This window comes from Poecilia formosa, unplaced genomic scaffold (assembly GCF_000485575.1).
Source record: "Poecilia formosa unplaced genomic scaffold, Poecilia_formosa-5.1.2 Scaffold257, whole genome shotgun sequence".
NCBI classification, from domain to species: Eukaryota; Metazoa; Chordata; class Actinopteri; order Cyprinodontiformes; family Poeciliidae; genus Poecilia; species Poecilia formosa.
This window is the reverse complement of record NW_006800196.1, coordinates 570,357-597,132: the sequence shown is the minus strand read 5'-3', so window position 1 is coordinate 597,132 and position 26,776 is coordinate 570,357. Positions and strand designations below refer to the sequence as shown.

The following is a 26,776-nucleotide window of genomic DNA, read 5'->3' as shown; positions in this document are numbered from 1 at the left end:
TCAATATATTTCTAACGCAAGTGAAAAGTAGTTGTTCTTGTAGTAGGGTAAAGATATATTTGGTTAAAAAAAAAAGGCTACTTGGGTACAGAGTAACTTTTTCATCATAAAAAACATATTTTTGCCAATGCAGGTCATTTTAAGATTAAAATAAAAAAAGCAAAAAGAAATGACATCATTACAAGATGACAAATTCAAATCAGAGATGAAACGGAGAAAATATAAATAGTAAGTTACAAACTAAGAGTTGGAAATCAGATATAAAACAAAATGTCTAGATTAAAGTGTAGATGTGCTACATTTTACCAAAGTGAAGTCCCATTCTTTACCTCGTGCCTCTGTTGGACGTGGTCCTCATCTCCACCCCCCATTCCCCCCTGTATCTCTTTCAGATTCGACCTGCGGACTCTGCCAGTGGATTTTGTGGAGTGCCTGATGCGCTTCCAGCCCACCGAGAACGAGGTCAAAATCCTGCGGCAGTTCGAGAAGGAGCGCAAGCCTCTGGAGAGCCTGACCGACGAGGACCGCTTCATGATGCAGTTCAGCAAGATCGAGCAGCTCATGCAGAAGATGACCATCATGGCCTTCATCGGAAACTTCAGCGAAAGCGTGCAGATGCTCACGCCGGTGATTAAGAGAGTCTCCCACTCGATATTTGTCGTTTGCTGCCGAGTCGTGAAATTGATGCGTCAAACTTTGCTTGTCTGCAGCAACTTCATGCCGTCATTGCGGCGTCTGTGTCCATCAAGTCGTCTCAGAAGTTGAAGAAGATTTTAGAGGTAACTGGTGATATTTTGTATTAGCAGAGTGTGCTGTCCTGCACATGGAGGATTTAGTTTTGTGATCCCTGTTTACCTACGCTGCAGATTATTTTGGCACTTGGAAACTACATGAACAGCAGCAAAAGAGGAGCAGTGTATGGATTCAAGCTGCAGAGTTTAGATTTGGTAAGCTGCTTTTGAAGACTGTTAAAGTTACACGTCCTCACTTTTTCTTTTGTTAAAACATAATATTTCTATTCCCCCCCCGCCCCCCTCAGCTTCTTGATACGAAGTCAACGGACCGGAAAATGACCTTGCTGCACTACATCGCCAACGTGGTCAAAGAGAAATACCCACAAGTGTCTCTGTTCCACAACGAGTTGCACTATGTTGAAAAGGCAGCAGCAGGTGGGTGTAAATTTTTATCCGTTAACCAAACATTTCCATGTTTTGTGCGATCCTGTGGCGTAATGTTCCCCGTGTGCTCACAGTGTCGCTGGAGAATGTCCTGCTGGACGTTAAGGAGCTGCATAGAGGCATGGAGCTGACCAGGAGAGAGTACAGCATGCACGGTCACAACACCATGCTGAAAGACTTCATCACACACAACGAGAGCAAGCTGAAAAAGTTGCAGGATGATGCCAAAATTGCACAGGTAACGCTGAATAACGGAGAAAAACCTTTCTCTCAGTGACTGAATATTTAATCGCTGAAGCTGCATTTTGTTTCCCCATCTTCAAAAAAAAAAAAGGATGCCTTTGATGAGGCTGTGAAGTTCTTTGGAGAGAACTCTAAGACAACGCCGCCGTCTGTTTTCTTCCCGGTGTTTGTGCGATTTGTGAAAGCCTACAGGGTGAGTTGGTTGGAAACTTCAGTGGTTTTATCTAATAGTAAAACAAATTTGTGTGGTGAAGGAAAAGGGATACACGGTTTTCACCAATGAAATCAAAAAATGTGTGTATTTCTGTTCAACCCCCTTTATTCTGACAACTGAAAAAGAAATCCAGTGCAACTAATCGCCTCCAGAAGTCAAATAATTGGTAAACGGAGTCCAGCAGTGTGTTAATTAATGTCAGTACAAAAGCTAGCAGTTCTGTGAATACTGAGGTGTTTGTCGGTGGAAAAAAAAAACATTTTAGTCAACAAAGAAGGTCATGAAGACAGAAAATATGGCAGACCTGTCAGAGATAAAGCTTTGTTGAAGTTTCAAGAAGAGCTATGTTTTGAATGAATACTTTTGCAAAACTTAAAACTCTTCGAAAAAAACAAAACAAAGAAACATAAGGTTGATTTGAGCTCGAACTATTTTGCAAATAAAAATGTACAGCATCTGAGAAAAGGTCAATTGCGCCCCCTGGAGAGCTTAAAATGAACTTAATTTAGAAAATGCTGATTTCTGCTGATCATTAAAATACTGGATGAAACAGAAAGCTTTTAGAAATGCTGTGTTAATGATCTTCCCGCACTGATTAAATCTAAAATACCTAGAGTAAGATGTGAATTTGTAAATGTTTTTTTTTTTGTTTTTTTTTAAATCGGTGGCTTCTCAGCAAGCGGAGGAGGACAATGAGCAGAAGAAGCGGCAGGAGCAGCTCATGATGGAGAAACTTCTAGAACAGGAGGCTATGATGGAGGAAGACCAGAAGGTGAGTTAATCTTTCTCTGAACTTCTTTGCTTCCTCCCCCTTAGGATCACAATGACCAGAAGGGAAATCCAGGTCCACTTCCTCCATATTCCCGTCTGGAGGATTAGTCGAGCGCAGACCACCTGCTGGGCACGGTTGTATTTAGCTCCAAGAGGAGAATCCCTGCTGAGGAACATCAGTCAGGATTAGTGACTGTTCAATTAACTTGCATGATGAAGGGATGTGATGTGGGAGAAGAGAAGCTCGTTGGTGGTGAAACCTTGTTGTGTGCGTGTTCCCGCAGTCTCCCTCCCATAAAAGCAAGCGGCAGCAGCAGGAGCTGATCCAGGAGCTCAGGAGGAAGCAGGTGAAGGACAGCCGGCATGTCTACGAGGGCAAAGACGGCGCCATCGAGGACATCATCACGGGTAACATCACCGGATCCAGGCTACAGTCTGCAGTCAATCACACATGCTTAATGCTCTGCATGAAGGGTCACCTCAGCTTGAAACAAAGGATTTCTAAGCCAACTAACACGATGATTTCAGCTCTTTTTGTGGCCAAATGAGGCAGCTGGTTCAGTGCTTCTCGACCGAAAGGTGCCTGATAATAATGACTTATCTTAACTTCTTCACTTTTGCTTTATAACACCATCTGTACTGTGCGTGTGCAGGATGAGGGTATGACCGTCTCTCTGGATGTCAGTCAAATCGAGACAATAATTTTAGTTTACTTTCATAACAAGGGGAGATTAAACTTCCTGTGGAGAAGTGTGAAGAACAATTATTTGCTGCTTTACATTGCTTCTGTATTATATCTCAAAGGGAACAAACAGCACTTTTGCATCTAATTTGGCTCCTATTAATGATTGATGTTTTTTTCTGATGACTAGAGATGCATCAGTCAGTCAGCCAGAGATTGGAGACGACCAATTCGTTTTTCTGTCACCGTAACTTGAAGCATTTTTGTTGCCATTATAGAGTTTCAAGGATGCAGAGAGTGACAGTCCTCAACTGTGTACATTTGTTATGAGAAAATCATTTTTATTTGAGAAAAGGAAAAGAAAAGTGTACTGAATCCTGTTTTAGTTTTCAAGAGAAATTTTATGTATCTAAAACTGGCAGATCTGCGTTCCACAAAATACATCTGTCACAACATCTCAGATCTGTGCATCTAATGAGAATAAAATGGCAAGATGAACACAATGACATTATTTGACAACCAAAATGGATTCAGGCCAAGACGATCTTTGATGCAATTCCACTTCAATTGAAGACGGGAAGAAAAAAAAACAATGCAAGGATATGAACAAAGAACACATATTCTAAAAATGTTTTCATATATATCAATTTGTTTTTAAATTTAACGCATTTATATATAACCAGGGCCTTTTAACAAATTTGGCAATTTAAAGTACTATTGCAACATATGAGCTATTAGGCTTTTCCAAAAATAATTTACTTATCACAGTTTGTCGCTTAAGTTCTAAATGTAAACATGTTGACAAAAAAGAAAAAACAAAAATCATGGATAAAAATGAATATCCTGAAATGTTTTGGATTTTCCAACAGTTTAGTGTAACTATTGTTCTTCTCTAAAGAGGAATGGGTCGAGTGCAGTTCTATTTTCTGCATCCATACTAGAGCAGATTAGTTTTTATAGATTAACTAGTCTATATGCAAACATTTTTATGCAAAAAGTATCCAAATAATAATGCAGCTAAAACACCTAATGCACCACACACAGGAACACATTCCACTTTTCAAAATAAAACTTTGTTGCTTCAGCTGTTTAAGTGGGAAATGTTTTCAGTTCCCATTGAAAACATTATGGGAATGTCCATTTACATTTACATGTTAAACTTTCACAATGTTCAGTTTCTTTTAGTGTATTCTTGTGCCCATTTAGTGATTTCACAGCAGAAGTGCAGAAGTTTTAAACGGCAATCCCAAATTTCAATGTATCTTGATTCAAGGGGTCAGATCTTGTGATCCTTTAATGTGATCCTGATCAATATGTCTCCAGGCTTTCTAACGGTTCTTTAAGGTTTTTCCTTGGACCACAGAGAGGTTTTGGATCTGGTTGTTGCCCAGGATATTATTCTGTCAAGGGATGACAGAAGATACTCCCAACTGGGCTAAAAAATGCAGCATTTGAATATGAAAAAAGCCACTTTTATGTACGTTTGTAAAATTAGCGTAGTACTTTTTTATTTTTACAAACATTGGTTCAGTTCCCTTCAGTTTATCTATTCAGTTCTAATTCATAACAAATATTGTCCCAAGGCACTCTAAAGTAAAGTCATTTACATACATCCCAATTTAATCTTATTATCAGACAGAGCAGTCAAGTTCAGTTCTTTATTAAAATTTTAAGTTTGCTATTTAAAGGAACCCACCAAATTGCATCAAGTCATTGATTTGCAGAATTCACTCCTGTTGCTATACAATATTGGACATTTGCATTGTTGACTATGCAGCAATCTCTCATAATGAGAATGCATGTAGCAACAGCATAAAGGAGAAAAAAAAAACAAAAAAACTTCCCCTTAGCAGAAAGAAACCTCCAGCAGAACCAGAACTGGCTCAGTGCAAATGGAAATGGTTAGTCACTGAACTAAAATCAAGTTTAAAGACAGCCAAACTCTGAGAACTTTAAAATATTCATCAGGTCTGGAGAACTGTTAAACAAGATCACATTAAAAGATTACAACCAAATTTGCCTACTTTTGCACGAGACTGTGCAGTTTAAGATAATTAGCAAAATAAAAATGGGGGTTGTAGAGTTGGCTTCCAGACTCATTTCTCCAGGGTTCCTGTTGCTGTAGATGGGTTCTTGCTTTAGTGCTAGCCGTTGCTAAACCCAGTAGAGAAGACCTGCTTTTCTCATGCCGTGTTTGTCCTGATTTGTGTCCTGGCTATTCTCCCTGTTGTCTCAATGCAGTGCTGAAGACCGTGCCCTTTACCGCCCGCACAGCCAAGCGCGGGTCTCGGTTCTTCTGCGAGCCTGCTCTCAATGAGGAGTACCATTACTAAAGCTTGTAGATCTCTGTCTCTTCTTAAAGGTTGCTGGAACAAAATGTTTCTTCTTTATGTTCTTCCCCTCCTTGCATGCCTCTTCACTCCCACCGACCCCCTCTTAACCGTTTACACTCCCACACTGTGGACAATGTGGTTTCCCAGGGACACACACACACACGCACACACACTCACTGAAGTTTGAGTGTGTGTTGTGTAGATTTTCTTATCTAAGCATGACAGTGTGTTTTGGGAGCTGGTTCTTCTCGGCCCACCTGCATGAAGCGTGACGTCAGTATTTTTCATCATCATGTTACCCACCACAGCAAACCATAATGTCACAGAGAGATCAGCATCCCAAGGAGTGAACTTTTCCCCTCAGTTAGCGTCACTCAGGTCAGGCAGTGTGCTGCCATCTGGTGGCCATCCATCTAACATGGCTCGCATGTTGCGGCTCAGTTTGTCATATTCAGTACTACATACAGTATTCGTATATGTACACCTCAGGTATGACTAATGCTATGATGTATACGTGCCTGTGGCGTTATCACTTGCTCGTTTGTGTGTTCCAATGTTTTTAATGGTAAAATCATTGTGTGTGTTCATTTATCACATGTCATCATCACTGTTTACACGGTTTGTTGCATGCTGTTTGCTTTAACCTTGCTGCTTTCCCACAATGCACTCTTGCTCTTGTAGTTAGAATGCGCTTGCTCCTGACCGGCCACTCTTCAGTCAGGAAGTTTCTGTGCTCTTGCTGTGCCTTGCAAAAGTACTTTTAATTCTTTTCATTCAAGTGTACTTTTTTACATTACAACCACAAACTTGAATGTACTCTGGAGGGATTTCATGGGATAGACTTGCACTAAGTAGAGTACAATTTTGAAGTGGAATAAAAATAACAGATTTAATTTAATTTTTTCTTTATAAGTAAAGCCTGAAATGTGTGATGTGCATATATAGTCAGTCCTCTATACTCCAATAACCATAAAAAGACCCACTTCACCACTTTTTGCTGGTTTATTGCAAAAAATCCCAATATAATAAAGTTTGTGGTTGTAATGAGAAAATGTTGGATACATTTGGATGGAAAGACACACAACAGAGACCAGACGCTGTATATCCTGCATGCTGTCTCGGTAAAACCGTGTGCACTAACTCTCCTGGAACCATTTTCTGTGCTGTTAGTGAGTGCGTGCTTGGCTGCGTGCATGCTTTGGTTGGTTTGCGGTGATGGTTCTGCTGAATATAACAACTGGCCTGTTTGTTTTTATCCATTCTTTATTGTTTACAGTCGCTCCTAACTGGAAGTTTGAAATGGGCTTGTCTCCTTTTTCGCTGGTAGCCACTTTGCTAAAGCAGTTTGGGTCTAGTAACAGAAATGAAACGAGCTTCCATCAACCAGTTAACATCCCCCAGCACTGTCCTCTCTGAGCCTCTCCTCCTGCAGCCTCTCTGCTTTGCTCTAGCGGTTTGCAAAGCCAAAGTGAACATGTCGAGCTGACATGCACCAGTCAGCCCACGTCTTCCTCTTATTTTTAACCGTCATTTTGTCTTTTCTTCATCCAGAACTAAAGAAGAATAATATTACTAAATTTCCAAATGTCTACTTGAGGGTAAGGAAGTCCTCCAGTAGCACCCCTGTAGTGGTGGATGTGTCCCGAACCTGGCAAGCATTTCTTTATTACCTCCCTTCCTGCTTCATATTATTTTTTTGTTTGTTTAGGTTCGTCTTTTCCATCTGTTTAGCCTGAATATAAGAAGTCTTGCTTTCTTTAGTAGTTTCTTCAATCTTTTTTATTAAAAAATATATGCATCTTGGATTTACAAGATGTATGAAAAGTTTCTGGATTCATGCAGAGCTTTATTAAAAACCCATCTCAGCCAGACTTGTTTTATTCTGTGTGCTTAGATCTCATGCTGCTTTGAAAAGTTAGGCTACCAGCACTCCTGAACATGTGGGCTCATGAAAGATCCAAACATTGACATGACACCCTGACTTAAAGCTCTCCTGTCCCGTCCCTTCCCCCGCTGATTCCGCCAGATTTGAGGAATCAGCCTTACAGGCGAGCGGACGCCGTGCGGAGGAGCGTCAGGAGGCGCTACGACGATCAGAACCTGCGGCCGGTGAACAATGGAGAAGTGGTCATGTGACGAGGGGAAACAGAGGATGTGCAGGAGAGGAACGTGGATGGACGGTGGGACGGAAAGTCCGATGCAGAACGAAGGATATCGGATGTTTTGTAGCAAACAACGGGAGGACTATACATGTGCTAATGTCAAACAATGAAGGACTGAGACGTGTTTGGGATCGAATTTAGCGTAGAAATCAAGCCAAGTGCCTGAACTTTTTTGTTTTGTGATCTTTTTTTTTTATCTTCTGTGTGAATGTTTTAATTATCCCCCCAAACTCCCCCTGGTACCCATAAGCAATACAACTTGAGTTGGCTTTAATGTTGATAAGATATAAAACTGGACATGCAGTGGCCTTAGGAGCCATGTGAAAGAGTTATCCTGGAAAAGCTACCTTAGGATGTACTGGAGGCTTTTTTGCCCCTTTCCTCTGTTTCTTAACTTTTGACACATTCCGGTGCTCTCGTTCATTCCCCACAAACCTCTTTTTAATCATCTCATTCTTCTTTTAATAAATCGGGGTGAGCTGGCATGAGGAAAGTGAGCAAAATGTATTTAAGACTATATTTTTTACTAAAATATGTTTTAAAAAAAAAAAAAAGAAAAAATATGTTGGAAAAAAAATAGACCACTCTAATGTGAACTGTATTTATTGCAGACATCTACGTACTTTCTACAGCGCCTGGCAAAAGTATTTGTACTGGTTAAACTTTTTGTTTTTACTTGGAATTTATGTTCTAGATCAACACAAAGTGGTGTATAGTCGAAGGACACTGAAGCATGGCTTTAGAAAGAATTTGACGTAAAAGTCTCAAAAGTGTGGCATGCATTTGCTCTCATGTGCCTCAGGCAAATTCTTTGTAGAGCTAACTTTAGCAGCAAGTCTTTTGAAGCATGTCTCAAGCAGTGCAACGTGTCAATTTTTAGACGGTCCCTGCTTAAGAAAAGCATCCCACACAATAATGCTGCCACTACCATGTTTCAGACTGGGGATAGAGTTCAGGGTTTTGGTTTTCCACCACAATTTTTATAGAATAAGATATACTTTATTGATCCCCAAGGGGAAATTGCTTATTTGTTGAAATAAAGTAACTTGGGTAATAAATACAAAGTTTGCGACTTTCTGTGGCACTCTGTGTTGCACTTTGGCAAAATGAGACTCTGGCTGAAGGTGCTCCTGTATCAGCCAGCATGTCGTGGAGTGGATGAGGCTCGTCCAAGATGGCCTGCATCTTGGACAGGGTCCTTCTTTCTGACACCACCATCAGAGTCCAGCTCCACTCCGACGACGTTACTGGCCTTTTTTACATATATATATATATATATATATATATATATATATATATATATATGTGTATATATATATATGTGTGTATATATATATATATATATATATATATATATATATATACACACACACAAAATCTAAAAACTATGCATAGTTTTTTTTTTTTATTTCACAATTGACCACTAATTTGTGTTGATCTATCGTTTAAAATCCAAATAACGTGTCAGAATTGGGATACAAACACTTTTGCAAGACACTGCATATTTGCTGGCATATTCAATGAAAAATAATCGGATTTTGTAGTTTTTAACTGAAAAGCGTTCCTACTTTAACTTCAATTTAAAATATTTGCTTTAGTTTTTAATCAACAGCCTTTTCTGTGGTATTGGGAACACCTTAAGAGAACTAAACGAGCATATAAAGCAACATCACTCATTTCCTACCATGTTCTTAAACTACCCCACACAATGACTTTAATAAAACTTGATACAACTCAACAATAAGTTGCTACTGTCTTCTCACTTTACTGTATTTTTAATGTATAGTATTTAACCACTGAAACAAACCATTGAAGCTTTTCATATCGTGTGTTCGTCATTAAAGGCATGACCACACAAAAGTTTCCTGTACAGATATTTTTCTACAATTTCTTTTTTTTTTTTTAACTTACTTTGTCAGATGGTTAATAATGTACATATTGTTAAAACAAGTATTCTTTGCCTTGTGCTATACAACTTTGAATGTTATTTTAACTTATAGTTTTTTTGTTTGTTTTTCAGTTTTTGTGTATTTAAATAAGCCAAATGCAGGCATAAATCCACAATAGTATGTTTTAATCAGAATATTTCACTGTTGCACAGAAGGCACAGGATCGTTGAGTTTGTTTGGGTCGCAGGTGCATCACTGCTAACTGATCTGATATAAAAGCATTAACACATTTCAGCTGAATGGCCACACTAACCATTAAAACAATTAGTTGGCCTGTAATGAACTGACAGAGCGATACTGTGTCCTGTTAAAGACTGTGCTATTCTGCTTGTTTTTCTCTCAGCTTCACTGCGTGCAACTGGGTATTACTGGCATTTTCTCCTCTCACTACAAATGTATTGTAGACAGGTCTCGGTTCTAAATAACCCCCTTTTTTTAAGAATAGGTGATATGAGATTTTCAAGATGTATAATAAACTATTTACACTGAATAAAGGAGTGTGTGTTGTGGATTTGTTGCACATTCTGACGTTTTATTACTGCAGGCAGGTGATGAAGATCACAAAGTTTACAATTAAGTCTGATTTTAGTAATTGAGTGATTGTGTGACAACAGTCAATTTATCAGTGGAACTTGCTGTACAATAATCTCTCTCCTAGTGGGCAATGATTTTTTTGGCCCTCACCTTCCAATATAAAATCAGAACTTAACAGGAGCAACTATTTTATTTTAGTAGCAATATATTCTCTCGGCATTTCTAGATTATGTGGGTGTAGTGACATTTTGCATTTACAGTGGCTGGTCAGTAGGTGGCATCGTAGGGACTCGCACATAAAGCTAAATGATGTGATTTATAACGCAAGCCTAGCTACAGGAATAATCCAATCTAAAAAACGGAAGTAACATCCGCTAATCTATGTAGTTATTCTGCTAAAATTTAATTATGACGATTTTTCAGCTCAGTGAAGACCATTTACTCATTGCCATCTTTGTCATGTAACGAAGCTTGGAGACCATGTTGCGCTCTATGCTCATGATAAATGAAGATACGATATCTGATACCCGGTTTCAGTTAGCTTCCGACTCAACAAACTGAGCTAATAAGTGTTAATTTAAGGAGGGTTAACTCATGAAGATTTTCCTATTAGCCAAATGACAGTAAAGAAAACTACCTTCGCTGTTGTTTTTTTCAGTGTTTTTGATTGGTTCAGAGGTGGTCCATTCATGGTCCTAATCCTTCATCTGGAAAACTAAAATTCTTCCTAACATTTTAAGTTTCCATTATAATTTACTGTGGTCATAGACACAGGTAAGAAGTGAACAAGAGAAAAATCCAGAACCGAAACTGAAGATGAGCGACTCAATAAGCGACCAGAGCACACATACTCTGAAGCGTGTTCAGTATTACAGATGAAGACCACGAAAGCACCATCTGTCAACCAAAAATTAGAAACCGTCACCTCCATAAATTAATAGCTCAAATCATTTTAGGGCAATCAAAACAGTTGTTTCTTGTCTCCCCCACCCCCAAATTCACTTATGAAAAAAATGACAGGCTATTATTTTAGGAAGGCAACGGAATGATAAAGTGAACTGAAACGTAACAAATCTTTGAGCGATATATTTCAGTAGAATTTACTTTTACTAATCATTAGTTTTTTAATAAGTCATTATTGGAGACTAATAATGTAAACTTGTCTGTTCATCAATGTTCATAAAATGCCGAACTGGTATCGGGAAAAAATTCCCAATCGCAAACAAGTCTGGGTGTTAGCCATTTCCATCTTTAAACCGTTTAATAAAATAAGGTAAACATGCAAGATGAAAATCGAACTGACGCATGATTATATTTTGATGTAAATGTTTGTGTTGTAAATTAAAAAAAAATCCACATCTGTCCTTGGTAATTGATATATTTTTATTAGGCTTTACTAAGAATAATAAAACAGAACCCTGACCAATTAATACCTTTCTGTGTACAATTACTGTAAGTAAAACCTAACTTTTTGAAAAAGACAATAAGCGTGGCTTCAAGGTATGCCTTTATTGAAATGAAATCATAAAAATGACTGTCAATGAAAAAACAATCTACAGCCCCCTAAAGAAGATATCCAGAGCTAACAAGTCACAGACTGATCAGGTGACAAGATTCCTGAAATCAGATTAGTCACAAAATAAAAAGTGTAGAGCATTCCCATTAATAGCACGTTTCCTCATTCAGAGAGGGGCAGCCTGCACAGTCAGGTGAGCCTACGGTGGGGGGAATGCCCGTTTGCTGAAGTGTTCAAATAGCAGAAAACAGTGGCATGAACACAGTTTCAAGGTGCATCCAGCTGTTCCAGTAAAGTTCTTCTTCTCTTCTCCAGCTCTCCTTCACTCAGCTCACTGCCTGACGTGTCCCAGCCACCCTGATCAGAACACACAAGGACTCAGTAAACACTAACCCAAGTATTCACAGCCTCTGTCCAGTTTCTCTCCATTTAAATACACATTGAAAACCAGCAGACAAACAACGCCTTTCGACCTTCCAGAGGTCATACTTCAATAAACAAGAATGTATTTTACTGAGACTTCATGGGACAGACCAAAACAGAGAGGAATGCACAACAGCAATGGGAGAAAACGAGATGCATCGGTGTGTCCACTGCACCGACCAGAAGTGAACGGTCTAGTCTTTAGATCTTTCTCCCTTACCCTTACCTCAGTGTATGTCCTGTTGCCTAGCAACTGCAGCGGTCTGAAACCCAAGCTGGTAAAAATGGAGTTCGAAATCTTGCTGACATATTTATTCCTTAATTTAATCATTTTTAAATAATCAAATTCATTTATTTTATTTTTTTTAACAAAACTTTTATTATAAACATGTCTATGCAAAATACAAAACCCTAACAACACAACCGCTTTACGCTTTTCACTTTTGTACCACCAAATTTAAATATACATATAGCTGAAACTTAAAACTTCCCACTGCCCATCACTCTAGCTCCACTAGGAAACATGGTGGTGGCAGCATCATGATGTGGGGATGCCTTTCTTCAGCAGGAACAAGGAACCTGGCAAGGGTTGATGGGGATATGGTTGAAGGTAAATGCAGGAAAATGCTAGAAGAAAACCTATTAGATGCTACAAAATAAGATACAGAACATTTTCACTTTCCAGACCTAAATCCAATTGAGAACTTGAGTGAAAACTTGAACATTTATGTCCATATCTTCTCTCCATACAATCTGATTTCTGAATTTGAGTTGTGTTGCAAAAAAAAAAAAAAAAAAAGAACGTCAAAAAAATAAAATGTCCAAGTCTCTAGAAAGCTGGAGACAAAACCCAGAAGACCTGTAGACTGAATTGCATTGGAATATGGTTCTAAAAAGTTTTATCTCAGGAGGGGGGAGGAGAGGGGGGGGCTAAATACAAATACATGCCACACTTTTCAGATTGTGGTTTAAATGCGACAAAATGACAAAAGCTTGTGTGCTAAGAACCCTTTGACAAGGCACTGTGGAATTAGTGACGTAAATTCACCTCCTCTTTGGCTGCTTTCCTTTTAGGAGATTTCTGTTTAGACTCTGAGCGAGATTTCCCCCGAATCTTGTCGTTCTCTTTATCCTTCTCTGAATCTCGCTCCCGTTTCCCATCGCGCTCTCTTCCTTTCTTCTCGCCGTCAGAGTCCGGTGAGGCCTGTTTGTCATGGCTATAGTCAAATTCACGATAAACGTTGCAAAAAGCTGCATGGAGCTCCGGTTTACTCACAGACTTGTGGCGCCTCTTCTTGCCTTTCTTCTTGTGCTTCTTGGATTTTTTATAGCTTCGCTCTGTTTTGAAGCAGAACATACAAACAGGGCTGCATTTCTTCCACATGGCGATCAAATGATTCACTGAGCCGGGAAAAACACTCACCAGACTCTCCACTAGAAGAACGCTCGGAGGGAGATTTGGACTGGGAGCGCTTCTTCTTCTTGTGGTACTCCTCCTCCTCTGACTCTGACGCCTTTGACGACAAATAGAAAGTTTCAGAAATTGTTAAATGCTTGTTAAGCACAACTTGTGATTTATTCTTTTTAAGTACTGAGAGCAACTGACTGATCGAGAGCGTGATCGCTTCCTGTGGTGCTTCTTGGACTTCTTTGAATGCTTTTTTGTCTTGGAATGGTGATGCTGGCATTCATGCTGGCAGAGGAATACATAAATAAAAAAAAGGTAAGCATGACTACGATCTGGACGGATAAACTCCTTGCTTTCCTCGCGGTGATCGTGGGAACCTCACCTCCAGAACATGCATGAAATCTTTGAATATCCTCTTCCTCTCTGACTCCAGCGTCACATCTTCGAAGGCAGCTTCTTTCAGGAATCTTTCTCTGACCTGAAACAGTCAAATGTCATCCGTCACAAACCATTAAGCACAATAAAAAAAGAAAAACTGAACAGGAAACTGAAAATATAAGGGATTTTATTTGCGCATACTTCCTCCCATGAGGCCTCTGGCTCCAGCGGCGGCGTGGCCTGCTTCAACATGGTTTTGAAAGCTGCTTCTTTCCGCTTCATCTTGCGGGCCTCCTCCTTCTCTCGCTCTCGCTCTCTGGCTTCAGCCTTCTCCAGTAACTGCTCAGAAAGAAGTTTAAACATATTCAATCATGAATTAAAAAACAAAACAAAAACAATTTGACAAGAGACATACAGAGAAACAATGAGGAGTGAGATGCCAGAGAAAGTTGCCTGGTGTTTTCTTGGATTATATGGAGCTACAGAATAGCATAGCCCTGCCCCTCCCAAACCTGCTGCTGCACTTTTTATTTGCTTGCAAGAAATACAAAAATCAGCTCACTGATAATATTTCATGTTGTGCATGCATCATGCTTCTGTACCAATTTGCAGAATTTTTTTTCATACAACTGGTAAGTGAGTCTTACACTGTTGAAGGCCAGCTTTATGTTCCCAGCATCCAGAGTAGTGGCTCTCTTGTCTGAGCTGATAACGGATCCAAAGTCATCAAAGCTGGTGTTCACTTCCACCAGGAAGCCTTTATCCTGAGTAAACACAGACACCGAGACTCGTGAACAAAACCTCAGAGTTTAACAGCGATATCACAGATTGTTCCCAAAATAATTCCCTGAAGTCCCAATTCTGATTTCCTCTGGCTTACCTTGAGGATATCTTTGATTATTCGTTTTTCATCGTGGTAACGGGCTTTCAGGTCTTCCACGTAGAATTTGAAGAGGTCCAAAGGAGTGGAACCTGCAGAAAGACACAAGACGGATACAAAACGGTTATGAAAGAAAAGCAAAAAAAAAAAGAAAAGAAAAAGGGTGAGAATAATAGAGATAAAGTGGATAATAAACAATTTCAGTAACAATGCAATCCAACTCTATATTAAATTAGTAAGTGAAATGAACTGAGAAATGAACTGAGTGTATTTCTGTGTTCATGTCTCGTCCACGTGCTGCGCGGCTCTTAGCTCATCACAGACGTGTGCAGTCACGTGTGATGCGCCCCGCTGCCGTACCAGGCTGGCCCAGCATGCTGCTGAAGCGCATGTCAGAGCTCAGGGTCGGGTACATCTCCATCCACGAGGACATGGAGTGAAGCTGGCCGTGATCATGGAGCTCATCCAGAAATTTCTGTGCAAAAGAAAAAAAAAAAAAAAAAAAAGATGATAAATATAAATTTGAGACAGCAACTGTTGGAATAAAACATTTTTCTTCTTCTACTTATTTTTAGCATTTTAAAACAAGATTAGATGTGATTAGTAGGTGATTGAACCATCTCTTAAGTGCGTGGAGCGGTACGTGCCTGGAAGGACTCTCTGTTCTTGCGCTGCCGTCTCCGTTCCCTGAGGAGAGTCTTCTGCTTGTCTTCTTCCTCCTCCTTCTCCAGAGCTCGAATGTGCTCCTCAAAACAGATGAGGGCGTCCTCTTTATCCATATCTGTCGGCAGATAACAACAAAACATACATTACATTCAGAGTTGAGCCCGCTGCTGCCATGCAAACACATTTCTCACATCAACTCTGCATCTGAATCCATGATAGGAAATTGGTTTTATTCTCGTACTCTGCAGCTCTTCGTCCTCGGCAAACGTGGGGTTGTCCAGCAGATACTGCTGGGCCTCGGACCAGGTGGTGCGATATGTCACGTTGGCCATATTGTCCAGGATGTTCTTCAGAGCTTCCCAGTTCCTCTTCCTCAGCTGCTTGGCTTGTTCCTGCAGGAAAATACAAAACCAGGAAGTTAAGTATTATCGTTCCAAGTTTGCTTTAAAGTCAACATGAAAGACTCTTCCAAGCTAAATTATGATTAAATTCAATATAATTACAGAGGTAATGTTTTAAAGATGGAGAGTTGCAAGTGGATGCAACTCTGACATTAGAAATAAAGACCTAGACCAGTGCACTGAACCCTATTGAAAACCTCATGGTTATTCCATCAAATATTGATTTCTGAACTCTTCCTGAGTTAAAACATTAGTATTGTTGTTTCTATATTAATATGAACTTGTTTTCTTTGAAATACTTTGTCTGAAAGCACTGTATCGTTTTTGTGATTTTGACCATTTATTTTCTGCAAATAGCTTGGTATTTCGGAGACATGTCAGTAGTTCATAAAATAAAATAATAATGTTCATTTTACTCAAACATACACCTATAGAAAGTAAAATCAGAGAAACCGATCATTTTAAGTGGCCTCTTATTTTTTTTTTCCAGTGCTGTATATTCCCATAATGCATTGTTTCACACATATAGACCTCGTACTGCTGAATGTTTTATAACGGAGAACGTTTTCACGCAGTGAGGCAGCGCCTTACCTTCTCTTTCTTCGCCAGGTAGAACAACACGTCTTCGTAGATCTCCAGTCTGTCTCTCTCAGGAACGCAGCTCCACACTTCCAGCTCATTAAACATTTGCTCTGCTTTCCTGGATCACAGATACAGATACACACACGCACACGCACCCACAAGCACACACACAGCTGGTTTAAATCATTTTCACGCAAACTCGCCACATGATGGCGGCATTTCACAAGCCAATTACATTTTACACGTCTCTATAAAAAAATAAAATAAATTAAAAACACCAGATGCACTTTTAAATCTGATTGCATACATTTGAATAAGCACATAAAACACACAGTTTAGTGTATATAACTGAAGCTTTTTTTTTAAAATTTCTTTATGATGGCAACTGACTGATTTTATAACGCTGACTTTAAGGAGAGCTAGCACCTCTGACTGGCAACTGTGCAATTAATAAAAGATGAGAAACACACCATCAGAAAGTCCTGCTATCACTCTCACGCTGCCTGTTGTGACTCATCCCAGATTACAAGCTGGTGCCAGCAGAACTCTGAAACCGGCTCGCTGTCAAGGTCACCAGCCGAGGGTCTGATACGGTGACTTTCACCCATATGCCAAACCCAAGAACTGACAAACCAGATGCTATAATAACCACCGATGAGTTTAACTTCCAATAGTCAAGCTCATTAAAAATAAAAAACTTCATATTGCATTTCAAATGTGTCTCTTTGTGTATATATAACAGAGGAAAGCCAATTTTGTTGATACTGATGAAACTAAAAATAATTCACAATGTTTACATTAAAATTATTTGGTAACTTTGTACAGGACAAAATGGAGATGAGGAAACAAACACAAACCAAATTCTCCAAACGCAAACTCATCCACAGTGAGGATTACGTGGATCTGAGCAGCATGAGGGTGTGCCTAAACCATAGATGACCTTTTATTGATCAGGTCAGTGTAATGAAATTGACAGTTCAGAGCAGCACTAATCAATCCATGGTAAAACACGCATGTACTCTAACAAATCCCAGCAGCCACCTACTTGTATCTGGTGGTGGACGTCATCTTCTCATGATTCTCCAAGAACCTCTGGAACTTTTCTTTGGACTCCTTGTATTTAATCCTGGCCTCTTCCTTCTCCTCCTTCTCGGTTTGGACTTTGTAGGCATTAAACGCCTGCTTCTTCTCGCTCAGTTTGGGAAGAGCACTGTTGATAGCGGAGAGAGAAAATTAATGTCATGAAGACAATTAATGTAATAAATTAGAGTTGTGTCTAGAAAGTACGGTGAGCAATCTGTGAATCCTCCACCTGTAGCGAGGGTCATTGATAATCAGCTTCATGGCCTGTTCCCATGAGGAGTTTGAGGAAACACCCTAAAATGAAAAGAATACAATGTGACAATGGAGTAAGACACTAAAACACATATAAAAGGTGCAATTCCACACATTAGGATATTTATTTACTTGGATTTTGACAATTGGAAAAAATAAATACAATCGAGATTTTTAGAAAGTCAGAACTTGTACAACTATGTAGATTGTGGACGTAGCAGTTCTCCAGCAGCCACTGACATCCTCAACAGCATGGATAGATAGGCCTTTAAAAGCTATTGCTTAAGAAACAAGCTGTAAACAAGTTCTGTGTCAAAGAATATTGATGGGAAGTTGAGTGGAAGAAAAAAGAAAGTGTTTAATTCAGTTGAATTCAAGTTTATTTAATCAAGGACAGCACTGTTAACAATGGCACATAATAAAAACAAAGCAGCCACTGTTTTGTTTTGTATGAAGGTTTTCTAGTCCACGGGCTAATTTACAAATTCAGTTCTTGGTTGGATCTTTTAGAATGAAAGATTCCCATCACACATGCACAAATAGGGTGAATACCACAGATTTTCCTTCCGCTCAACTTTCCTTTGTTTAGTCAGGGGTCTCTGCTTGATTGTTATTTCTCCATTAAAAACATTTTTTTTATTACTTTTATAAATACATTTTCTAACAAGCTATATCTTTATGTTTTATTAGCTGTAGCCTAAATTATTCAAATTAGTTTGAAAAACTACACTCTTTGAACTTACCAAGAGAAACAAATTGAGTTTTAAATCATAATCTAATTTACTGAAATGCACCTGTAAACTCATAAATATAGCAAAATTATAACTCAAGGAAAATAACCTTTTTGGAAATCATGGAAAAAGGACAAAAAGTAATTCCCTAATTGCTTCAAGCTGCTTGTTTATGAGGTGTGGAGTGACAATAATTCAAGTAGTGCCACTGATGGCTTATATAAGCGCCCTTTCTTTATAAGCGTGCCTCTCTCTCAGAAAGTGGCTCCTTCATCCATTATGGACTGATTCCACCGCGCTGCTGTCTCGTCACTTGTCACAGTTATTCTAACTCACTGAGGCATGCCACTTTCTCTCACTGTCTTAATCCCAGCCAGCCCCCTCTGCCTGTGATCCAATAAAGCTAATCATAAAGACAGACCCATTAAGATCTGGAAGGAAATGGCAAGCAATCTCAGAGGAGAGCTTTGTGCACAAAATTAAAAAGCACCTAAATATAGCAACAATCGAGGTGGGGCGCGCTTGGCACGCCGTGCTACTTGTAAACAACACGGTCACAGCAACAGGAGGTGAGCTTAACAGACTTCCCAGGGGCTGAAGGGAGGGGGGGGAATTAGATTGAGATCAGGATGCAGAGGATGCGACGAGAAACTCATAAAGGCTCGGCAGACAGAGGTAGCTAAACATCTCCCGCTAAGAGGAGCGCTCACGTTTTATGTCACATGTTTCACGCAATTAGAGAGAAAAGAGTGACAGCAAAGCAGCTGTCGGTGGGGAATGTAGAGAAAGGAGACATGGAGGCTTTTCAGAAGCCCATAAACCAAAATACAACACTGACTGTTTTCTAGTGAGAAAAATAGTAATACTGCAACATCCTACAGTGTATAAATATCATCAAGATTATTATTAATAATAGTATCTCAATTATGCAACAAATGATTAACCAGCAGAGTTTCTACAGATTTTAAATTTCATACTTTTCTAAACTCAAGTTTGTAAATTATTTATGTAAAAAACAATACAATGATTTTTTTTTTTTTTTTATTAATAGAGCTTTAGAAAGAGCAAACGAAAACCGACAAAACATGAACAAAATGTTTCAGACATGATTTCAAAAAAATGAACTGCATAATAAAGGTCACCATGACCTCCCAGCTGCAACTAAACGCAAGTGAAAAATGGATTTTAAGAAGGCATTTCAAATGACTGACGGTTTGAGCTGCTACAGCTGATAAAGAAAGGCTCTTCCCCTGATTGGAAACACAAGAGCTGCACAATATTAAGGAAATATTTCACTGTAATACTCTTACTGAAGACAAACAATGCTGATTACAATTAGCCTACATTTTCCAAACACTTTTCTTTTGTTAACAATATGACCAGGACTCAAGAGCACTTAAGAGTCATTACATGCAGCCCAATATATTGTCAATATGCAAAGACTGGAGGCCTGACAATTAACACACCAAATCCTCCAAACTCTTTGAAATATAGCACAGAGTTAATGGGATAATTTTGATTGGGTATACTGGGCAGCTCTGGTGATCGCTACTGAAAAGTTTGAACTACAAAACATTCACCCAGTCAGGTGAAACAAAACAGAGCAACAGAAGAAGACTGAAGACTTTATCTGATTTTTTCAACACACCAAAAGGTAAAATAATGCAAATAAAAGGATTTTAGGGACCAAACATTATGGAAATTCTTAATTTCGATGCCTTTAATGAACAGGAGAAAACATTTTCAGATTTCCAATATCTGGCCTAACGAATAAAGACCAAAGAAGAGCTGGAAAATATTTGATGATCCAGTTATAGGTGCATATCTGGTTTAAAACATAAATTTGGTTTCAGGAAATCATCTGCACCATTAGTACTGACACCATTTTCAACATCGGTAAAGCAGCTTTTGATATCCTCAAAGTCTGCGTTTTAATTAAACCTCTGGTTTGGGCTAGAACTGACTGAGAACTTTTCTTTTTCAGATTACAAGAAGAATTCAAAACAGCAGTAAAAAGCACTAAATGATGGTGTTTTTTTAGGCCAAGAGCAGAAAGTTATGTTTGTTTTCATAAATTCACATGCAGTATATTTGGGATATGCCCAGTTATTTAAGCCTGCTGATGGTGCTGCAACCTAAAGAAGAAAAATAAGTCCTAAAATGTGTCTAAAAGTGCTTTTTGGTAAATGAGACTATATCCACCTCTAACTTTTCTTTTAAAGATTAAATGATCCTTTCCTTTAGGTCAAAATAGCCACCTGGCTCCTGGGCTCACCTTCTCCTTCAGCAGCTCTTTGAAGGCCTGCTTGGCTTCTTCTTTTGTGTTCCACTTATAGGTTTTCTTCTGAAGTTCAGGTCGCTCTTCTTCTTTGACTTCGACGCTGAAAACAAATAAGAATAATAACATTTGTTACACTGCGTTCATTATTAAAAGCACTTGACAATTACCTTATTTAACGTTAAAAGACAAAAGTCTGGATCTCTGTGGATGTTACTGTTACTCAAGAAAGTGCGTTTAGTTCAGGGGTGGTCAACTCCAGGCCTGGAGGGCCGATCTCCTGCAACTTTTAGAGGTGTCTCTTCTTCAACCCACCTGAGTCAAATAATGAGGTCATTAGCAGGACTCTGGAGAACCTGCCTGCACTTACGAAGTGTTTCAGCTATTGGATTTAAGTGTGTTGGACCAGGGAGACATCTAAGAGTTGCAGGACACTGGCCCTTGAGGACCAGGATTGCCCACCCCTGGTTTAGTTTGATTTTAGTACCACAAACAAGTCAGGGAGAAAACTGATGCCAAGAGACCAATTCTCAATAAAAACAAGAACCGAAAAAGCAAAGAATAAACTAATACACAAACACATAAGTACATGTAAATTAAGTAATGAGGAAAATCTTGGCAAATTTATGACCTAAAATGCAACTGTTCTTTGAAATGGGAAAGAAAATACCTTCTGTTTTCAAATTTTAAATAACTTCAGTTGATCTGCATCTGCTTGAATATTCATAGGTTTCACAAATCATTCTACAAAACGATGCCCTTCAAATTTCCCTCCAATGTTAATGGCATAAATCAGCTCTATTAAAAAAATCTACAAGCACTGGACTTGTAAAAGAGGATTAGAGCATCCTCTAATAAAGTGAACATAAATAATGTTAGCCAGAGATTTAATATTTACATTAATGTGAGCTTGAAGCGGAGCCAACTGTTGTTTACCTGGGTTTGCTCTCTGCAACGACGGCGCTCTCTGAGGAAGTCACAGGTGCCTCCACAGCCTTGACCTCAGCTGTTTGATGCGAGGTCACCTGGGACTGCTGCTCCTCTGGGACCGCCGCTGCAGTTTCCGCCTCCTTTACGGTCACCATGGCGGTTGTATTTTGATCGGCCTGCGCTGTAGGAGCTGCAGTCGTTCCAGGAGCCGCAGCCTCTGTTGTTCTGGAATGAAACCATGATGTTACTAACACAAAAACTGCTATCTCCAGTGTAAATAACATGCTTTCACAAGATTAAGACAAAACAAGTATATACTATGTTCTAAACACCTTAATCTAAATCAGAAAAGAAAAAATATTCCAACCGCTGCTAAAACAATTAAACGTATCAATCATTAAAATGTTAATGTGTATTGTTACCCTGATTTTGACACCTGCTCATAATCAAAAGTTTTAAATAAAGATATTGCAAAAAATTTAATAAACCTTCACAATTGGAAAAGATTAAGTTTAGAAGGTTTCTTCCAGCCAGCTGACTGCCAGTGTGCAGCAACAGGTCAGGAAGAGCCAAACTATTCTTATAAAGAAACTCTGGTCTGTCTTATTTAGAGGATTTTAAACAGCATGAATGGGAAGACGGACAATGTGTGAAACCTTGGTGTTGGTAACCATTCTGTGTCTTCTGAATACCAAATGAAAATTGTTTGGCCACGGAGAGCAGATAATGGAGCAAAGAGGAGAAACAGATGGCTTAAAAAACAACTTACCCACTCTCCTCTGCTTTGATCATAGCTGGAACAGACAAATAAAGAAGCCATTAATGGGTCTCTGCTTCGTCTTTAAAGCAAAGTACAAAGAAACGCCCCGCACACTGATCAATGCACATAACATGCCAACATGTTTTCTTGAAAAAATTCTGTCTAATCTTTGTACAACAGTGATTCTTGAACTCATTTATGCTTTTATTAATTTGTTGCACATGCCAGCAGACGGCTCAGACCGTTCAGATTAAACATAAGCTTGAAAAACGAGACACCATATTTTACCCTCCAGATCCTCCAGCTCCTTGGGTTTGGTCCATCTGGACTCCTTTGTCTGAGAGTTGTAATAATAAGGCTTCCCTGTGTCAGACTTGTACTCCTTCCAGGGGCATTTAGACAGCATTTGCTAAAACAAACAGTAAAACAGATCATCATCATTATGGGTTTTGGGATCATTTTCATAAGAAGAATGCAATGCTTATCAAAATAACTGAAAGAAATGCTTAAAATATATTACATTCCTCTGCAATTCAATATTTTGGATTTTATGATTTTAATTCAATTGAGATGTATATGTACAAGCAATTTAATGCCATTTACAGTCCGACACATTTTAGTAAATTAAACCACATTTAGACGTTTTTTCATATCTTGAAAACAGGAGTAAAAAAAAAAAAAAACAGTATTTAGTTAAATCAACATAAAAGGGTAAAAACAACAGTTTTGGCATATACATTGATAAATTTATGCTAAAGTATGTCTCCTACTGTACAGGCCAACGAGTATTTGATTAGTTATCAGCAGTCTATTAAACCAGGTTGTGGAACAGTAAAAGTACATACCTCTGCAGGAGATTTCAGTTCATCCGGTTTCTCCCATGTGGACTGTTTGGTTTCTGTATTGTAATAATATGTTTTCCCATCTAAAGATTTGTGTTCTGTCCACACAGATTTCTACAAAAATAACAAAAACAGGTATTTAAAGTTAGCCACTTTCAATCAATATATAAAGTTTTTGTGGTTCCTTCTTTGAAAACTTTAACAGTCTTTTGGATATATTAGTGTGTGCCAACCTTCTTTGGCTGTTCTTCTGGAGGGGATCCATTTGTTCCACTCTGCAGGAATAAAAGAAATGAATTAACATTTACTGCTAAAAGAAAATGCAGGAGCAAAAAAGACAAGTCAACACTGTTGAAACGTATGTTCTAATTTATGAAACGTGACTGTATAGAAAAAAAAAAGTGACAAACGTACAGTTGTTCCAGGTGCAGCTGCTGCAGGGACTGAAAGAGAAATATGTCAGATATTGAGACGTAAGCAAATCAGAACAAAGATATTGATTTGTAAACTGGATATTGATTTGTAAACTGGATCATACCTGTGGTGTCAACACCAGGCTGGAGAAACAAAATAAGAAAAAATATTATTTTACTGGCACAAACATGAACAAAATAGACTAGAAACTTACCAGAAACTAATATTAAACAATAAAAAGCTCTTTTTTTAATATAGTGGAATTATGATATAATTCAACTAGAGCCAAAAATTACAACATGATGACTTATTGTAACCATAATTATAGATTATGCATTTTTAAGATTTAAGTGTGACAAGTGAAACCAGAAGAAATCTGTAAGGAGACGGCTACTTTTTCATGGCACTGTATGTTGCTTAAATGCTTCATTTGGCATTTTCTGGATCACAGGTCATTTCTGAGGTCTGTGAAGCCAACATAAAGAGACAGACAGTGAGACGTACGGGTCCCGTCGGCTGTACGGTCGCAGCTGGAATCCGAGGAGGCAGCATCATTCCCGGGATCATGGGCGGTATCATGCTTGGCATCTAATAAAAGAAGAATCATGAAACATTCAGACATTTTCATACCAACACAAATCTTCAGACACAATGAGAGTGTGAGACTGTGAGCATGACGAGCTGCTTGTAACTTCAGGGACAAGGTGAGACTGAAGTTATGTTTGCTGTGCTAATTTAATCATGTGATAACACGGCTTGTGATCTGTGCGATGCAAATGCACCGAGACTCCACTCCGCTCGTTTACTTTCTAAGATTGTGACTCTTTATGCCGACTCTCTTTCTGAAATCACACCTTCTTAATGTTGCCAAGGCAGAAACATATGCTGGCAGAAATGGGACAGGTTTCTGCTTAGCGAGTGCATTTAATAAAAATACTACATTATAAATAATTGTTGCGAAAACGGTTTCATTTTAGAACAAATATGCAATTTTACTCATTTATATTTTCTATTAAACACCGAGTAGGATGATAAGAAATATTTATGTTTGTTGCAACACCTGTATTTTCACTGATTGCCCTCGAAAGAAGGAAGAGATAAATTAAACTTTAAAATTATGATTATATTGATGCTATTTTCAACTCTACTTCTGTTTCATTGCAGTAGAAACGTCCAGTTCAGAGAGACACAAGATCTTGTGTAAGAGATTAACATAAAACCTTACCTGTCCCATTGGCGGAGCAGCCATTGGTGGCATTATGCCTGGTGGCATTATTCCAGGTGGCAGTGGAGTCATGCTAGGAGGTCGCTGCGCCATAGGGGGTATTCCCATGGGTGGGAAGTGAGGTGGTATTCCTGGTGGTCCCATCTAGTCAGTTGAAGAAACAGAGAGAGATATTGCATTTTTAAATTGGTAAAGGATGACTCAATCAGATATTTTAACTAGTTTGACAGCTGAAAGAAAAAACATAAAGGCTAACTTTGACCAAAGTTTTGAAATTACTTACATATGGAGGCGGTATGGCAGCAGGGGGGACAGCTGCATAAGGTGCCGCCTGGCTTGGGCCATTATTTGTCTCCGTTGAAGACTGCCATGAATAAAAAACACAACATTAAGTTAGTAAAGTTCTAACTTTAAGAAAGTTACAAATTATAAATATTTTCAGTTTTTCTTAAGAATTAGGTAAAAAAAAAAAAAAAACAGTGGTAAGAAATAATTTGGTCTGCTGTAGTATTCTAATTTCAGATTATTAAAATTATAAATAAGAAAGGCTTGAAAACATCAGTGTGTAACAAATCTATATAATGTTTACCGTAATGCAACTGAAATAAATGAAATGTTCTAATTTACTGTATAGATATTGGGTATAGATACATGCTACAATCCACTTTGAATACTACAAAGGTTTTCTATTTCACAAGTGTTGTGCAAAGTGGTATTGGATTTGTCCATAAAGATGGAATTAAAATCTGTGGTATCACTCAATGTCAACTTTTCAGATCACAAACTTTATTTCAAAATTTTAAATAAAGTCCAGAATGATCTATTGCATTTTTCCGAGAAAGGTCGACGTCTTAATTGTCCACTTAAGCTAATTTCATCTACTTAAACTTCATTCCATCATTCATAATAAATTAAGTAAAATACCAGAATGACAAAGGTGCTGAAGCAAAGTTATAAATTGATAGAAAGCTTAATTGCATTCAAGATACATAGTAGTGAAGGGGAGTTACAATACAGACATTTCAAATGACAAAGTAAAAAATTGTCTTAATGAACACATGAATTAAAGACACAGAAAGCTTTATTCAAGATAAATCCGATAGTACAAAATCATCGCAATTAAAACACTTAATAAAAATAAATCCACGAAATCCAGTTTTTGTCCTGCTTGTAAACACATACGAATCTTAATTGGAATAATTAGCTTATGGCTAATACAAATGCTAGTACCCATGATGAATGAGCCCAGGCTCCGTCTAACTACTGGAACAGAATAGGTTAATGTAACAATGAGTTTACTAAACCAGACCCAATACGTTTAAATTAGCAGCTTGTGTATTGGGTTACAATTGAAAACCAATATTCTGTGTTCACAAAAAGAAATATCCACTGTTCGTTCTAATCGACTCGTTTTCACTCAGCATCGATTCCAGATTATAGTCCATGCTATAGTGGTATGAATGTGCCGCTATATTAGCCTAGAGCTAACACGACAAGCTAACTAGCACCGGCCACCTCTGGGCGACTTTTCATGAAGGCTAAGAGGCGGCTTCCAACCACACAAAGAAAAATGAAAACTGAAGTTGTGGATTATTGATATTTTTTGTCGGCAGCATTACTAATTATTAAAAACTTCTCTTTCAAGCAGGTCAACTCACCATGTTGACGGCAACGTCCAAGGAAATCCAGCACTTATCAATAACGATCACAGCGATTGGTCTAACTGCCTTGTGACGCAAAAACGTGAGGCGGTAGTTTCTGTTACGTCAGTGCGCGCCGGGAAAACGCATAAAAGCGCAACAACGCCATGCACTCAGGTAAATTAATAAAAAGAAAATTATAAAACACAAATAAATAAGACAAGTGCATAATAAAGGATATTCTATTCTATCCTATTCTATTCTATTCTATTTATAAAAAGATTGTAATCTTTTTATAATT

The 26,776-nt window shown here is 38.5% G+C and overlaps 2 protein-coding genes across 14 annotated transcripts in view; one reads left to right on the top strand and one right to left on the bottom strand.

Annotated features, from left to right (window-relative positions):
- The window catches only part of fmnl2a (formin-like 2a), a 56,295-nt gene extending 48,144 nt beyond the window's left edge, over positions 1-8,151 (top strand). For 6 of the 13 annotated variants that reach the window (XM_016680816.1, XM_016680811.1, XM_016680814.1 and 3 more), the window contains 9 exons: positions 393-627; positions 711-779; positions 867-947; positions 1,040-1,169; positions 1,253-1,416; positions 1,513-1,614; positions 2,312-2,407; positions 2,691-2,814; positions 7,448-8,151. In XM_016680816.1, coding sequence (XP_016536302.1) covers positions 393-627; positions 711-779; positions 867-947; positions 1,040-1,169; positions 1,253-1,416; positions 1,513-1,614; positions 2,312-2,407; positions 2,691-2,814; positions 7,448-7,557 — 1,111 coding nt within the window. In that variant the 3' untranslated portion in view covers positions 7,558-8,151. Of the gene's footprint in view, positions 1-392; positions 628-710; positions 780-866; positions 948-1,039; positions 1,170-1,252; positions 1,417-1,512; positions 1,615-2,311; positions 2,408-2,690; positions 2,815-5,329; positions 5,451-6,972; positions 7,073-7,447 lie in introns of all 13 variants that reach the window. The other 7 variants (XM_016680813.1, XM_016680819.1, XM_016680815.1 and 4 more) reach the window with 3 other exon arrangements.
- Positions 8,152-11,556: 3,405 nt separating this feature from the next.
- On the bottom strand, positions 11,557-26,594 carry prpf40a (PRP40 pre-mRNA processing factor 40 homolog A). The gene is made up of 27 exons (XM_007570277.2): positions 26,494-26,594; positions 25,119-25,199; positions 24,836-24,979; positions 24,115-24,198; positions 23,735-23,753; positions 23,611-23,639; positions 23,430-23,471; positions 23,200-23,310; positions 22,643-22,763; positions 22,364-22,388; positions 21,601-21,819; positions 20,662-20,767; positions 17,633-17,697; positions 17,366-17,530; positions 16,330-16,438; positions 15,579-15,729; positions 15,319-15,452; positions 15,032-15,146; positions 14,672-14,763; positions 14,439-14,555; positions 13,993-14,130; positions 13,796-13,891; positions 13,612-13,698; positions 13,429-13,519; positions 13,282-13,343; positions 13,054-13,209; positions 11,557-11,939 (listed from the first exon to the last, which is right to left on the bottom strand). Exons 1-27 carry the CDS (start codon positions 26,494-26,496, stop codon positions 11,850-11,852), a joined length of 2,652 nt encoding a protein of 883 aa, XP_007570339.1. The 5' UTR covers positions 26,497-26,594; the 3' UTR covers positions 11,557-11,849.
- Positions 26,595-26,776: the final 182 nt, after the last annotated feature.

Excerpts from the sequence above, each read along its gene's own strand:
- prpf40a (XM_007570277.2), bottom strand. Across the intron at positions 15,730-16,329 it reads ACCTGGCGAAGAAAGAGAAG|GAACAAGCCAAGCAGCTGAG; the intron begins GTAAGGCGCTGC and ends ATTTTCCTGCAG. Across the intron at positions 13,892-13,992 it reads CAGAGGCCTCATGGGAGGAA|GTCAGAGAAAGATTCCTGAA; the intron begins GTATGCGCAAAT and ends TGACTGTTTCAG.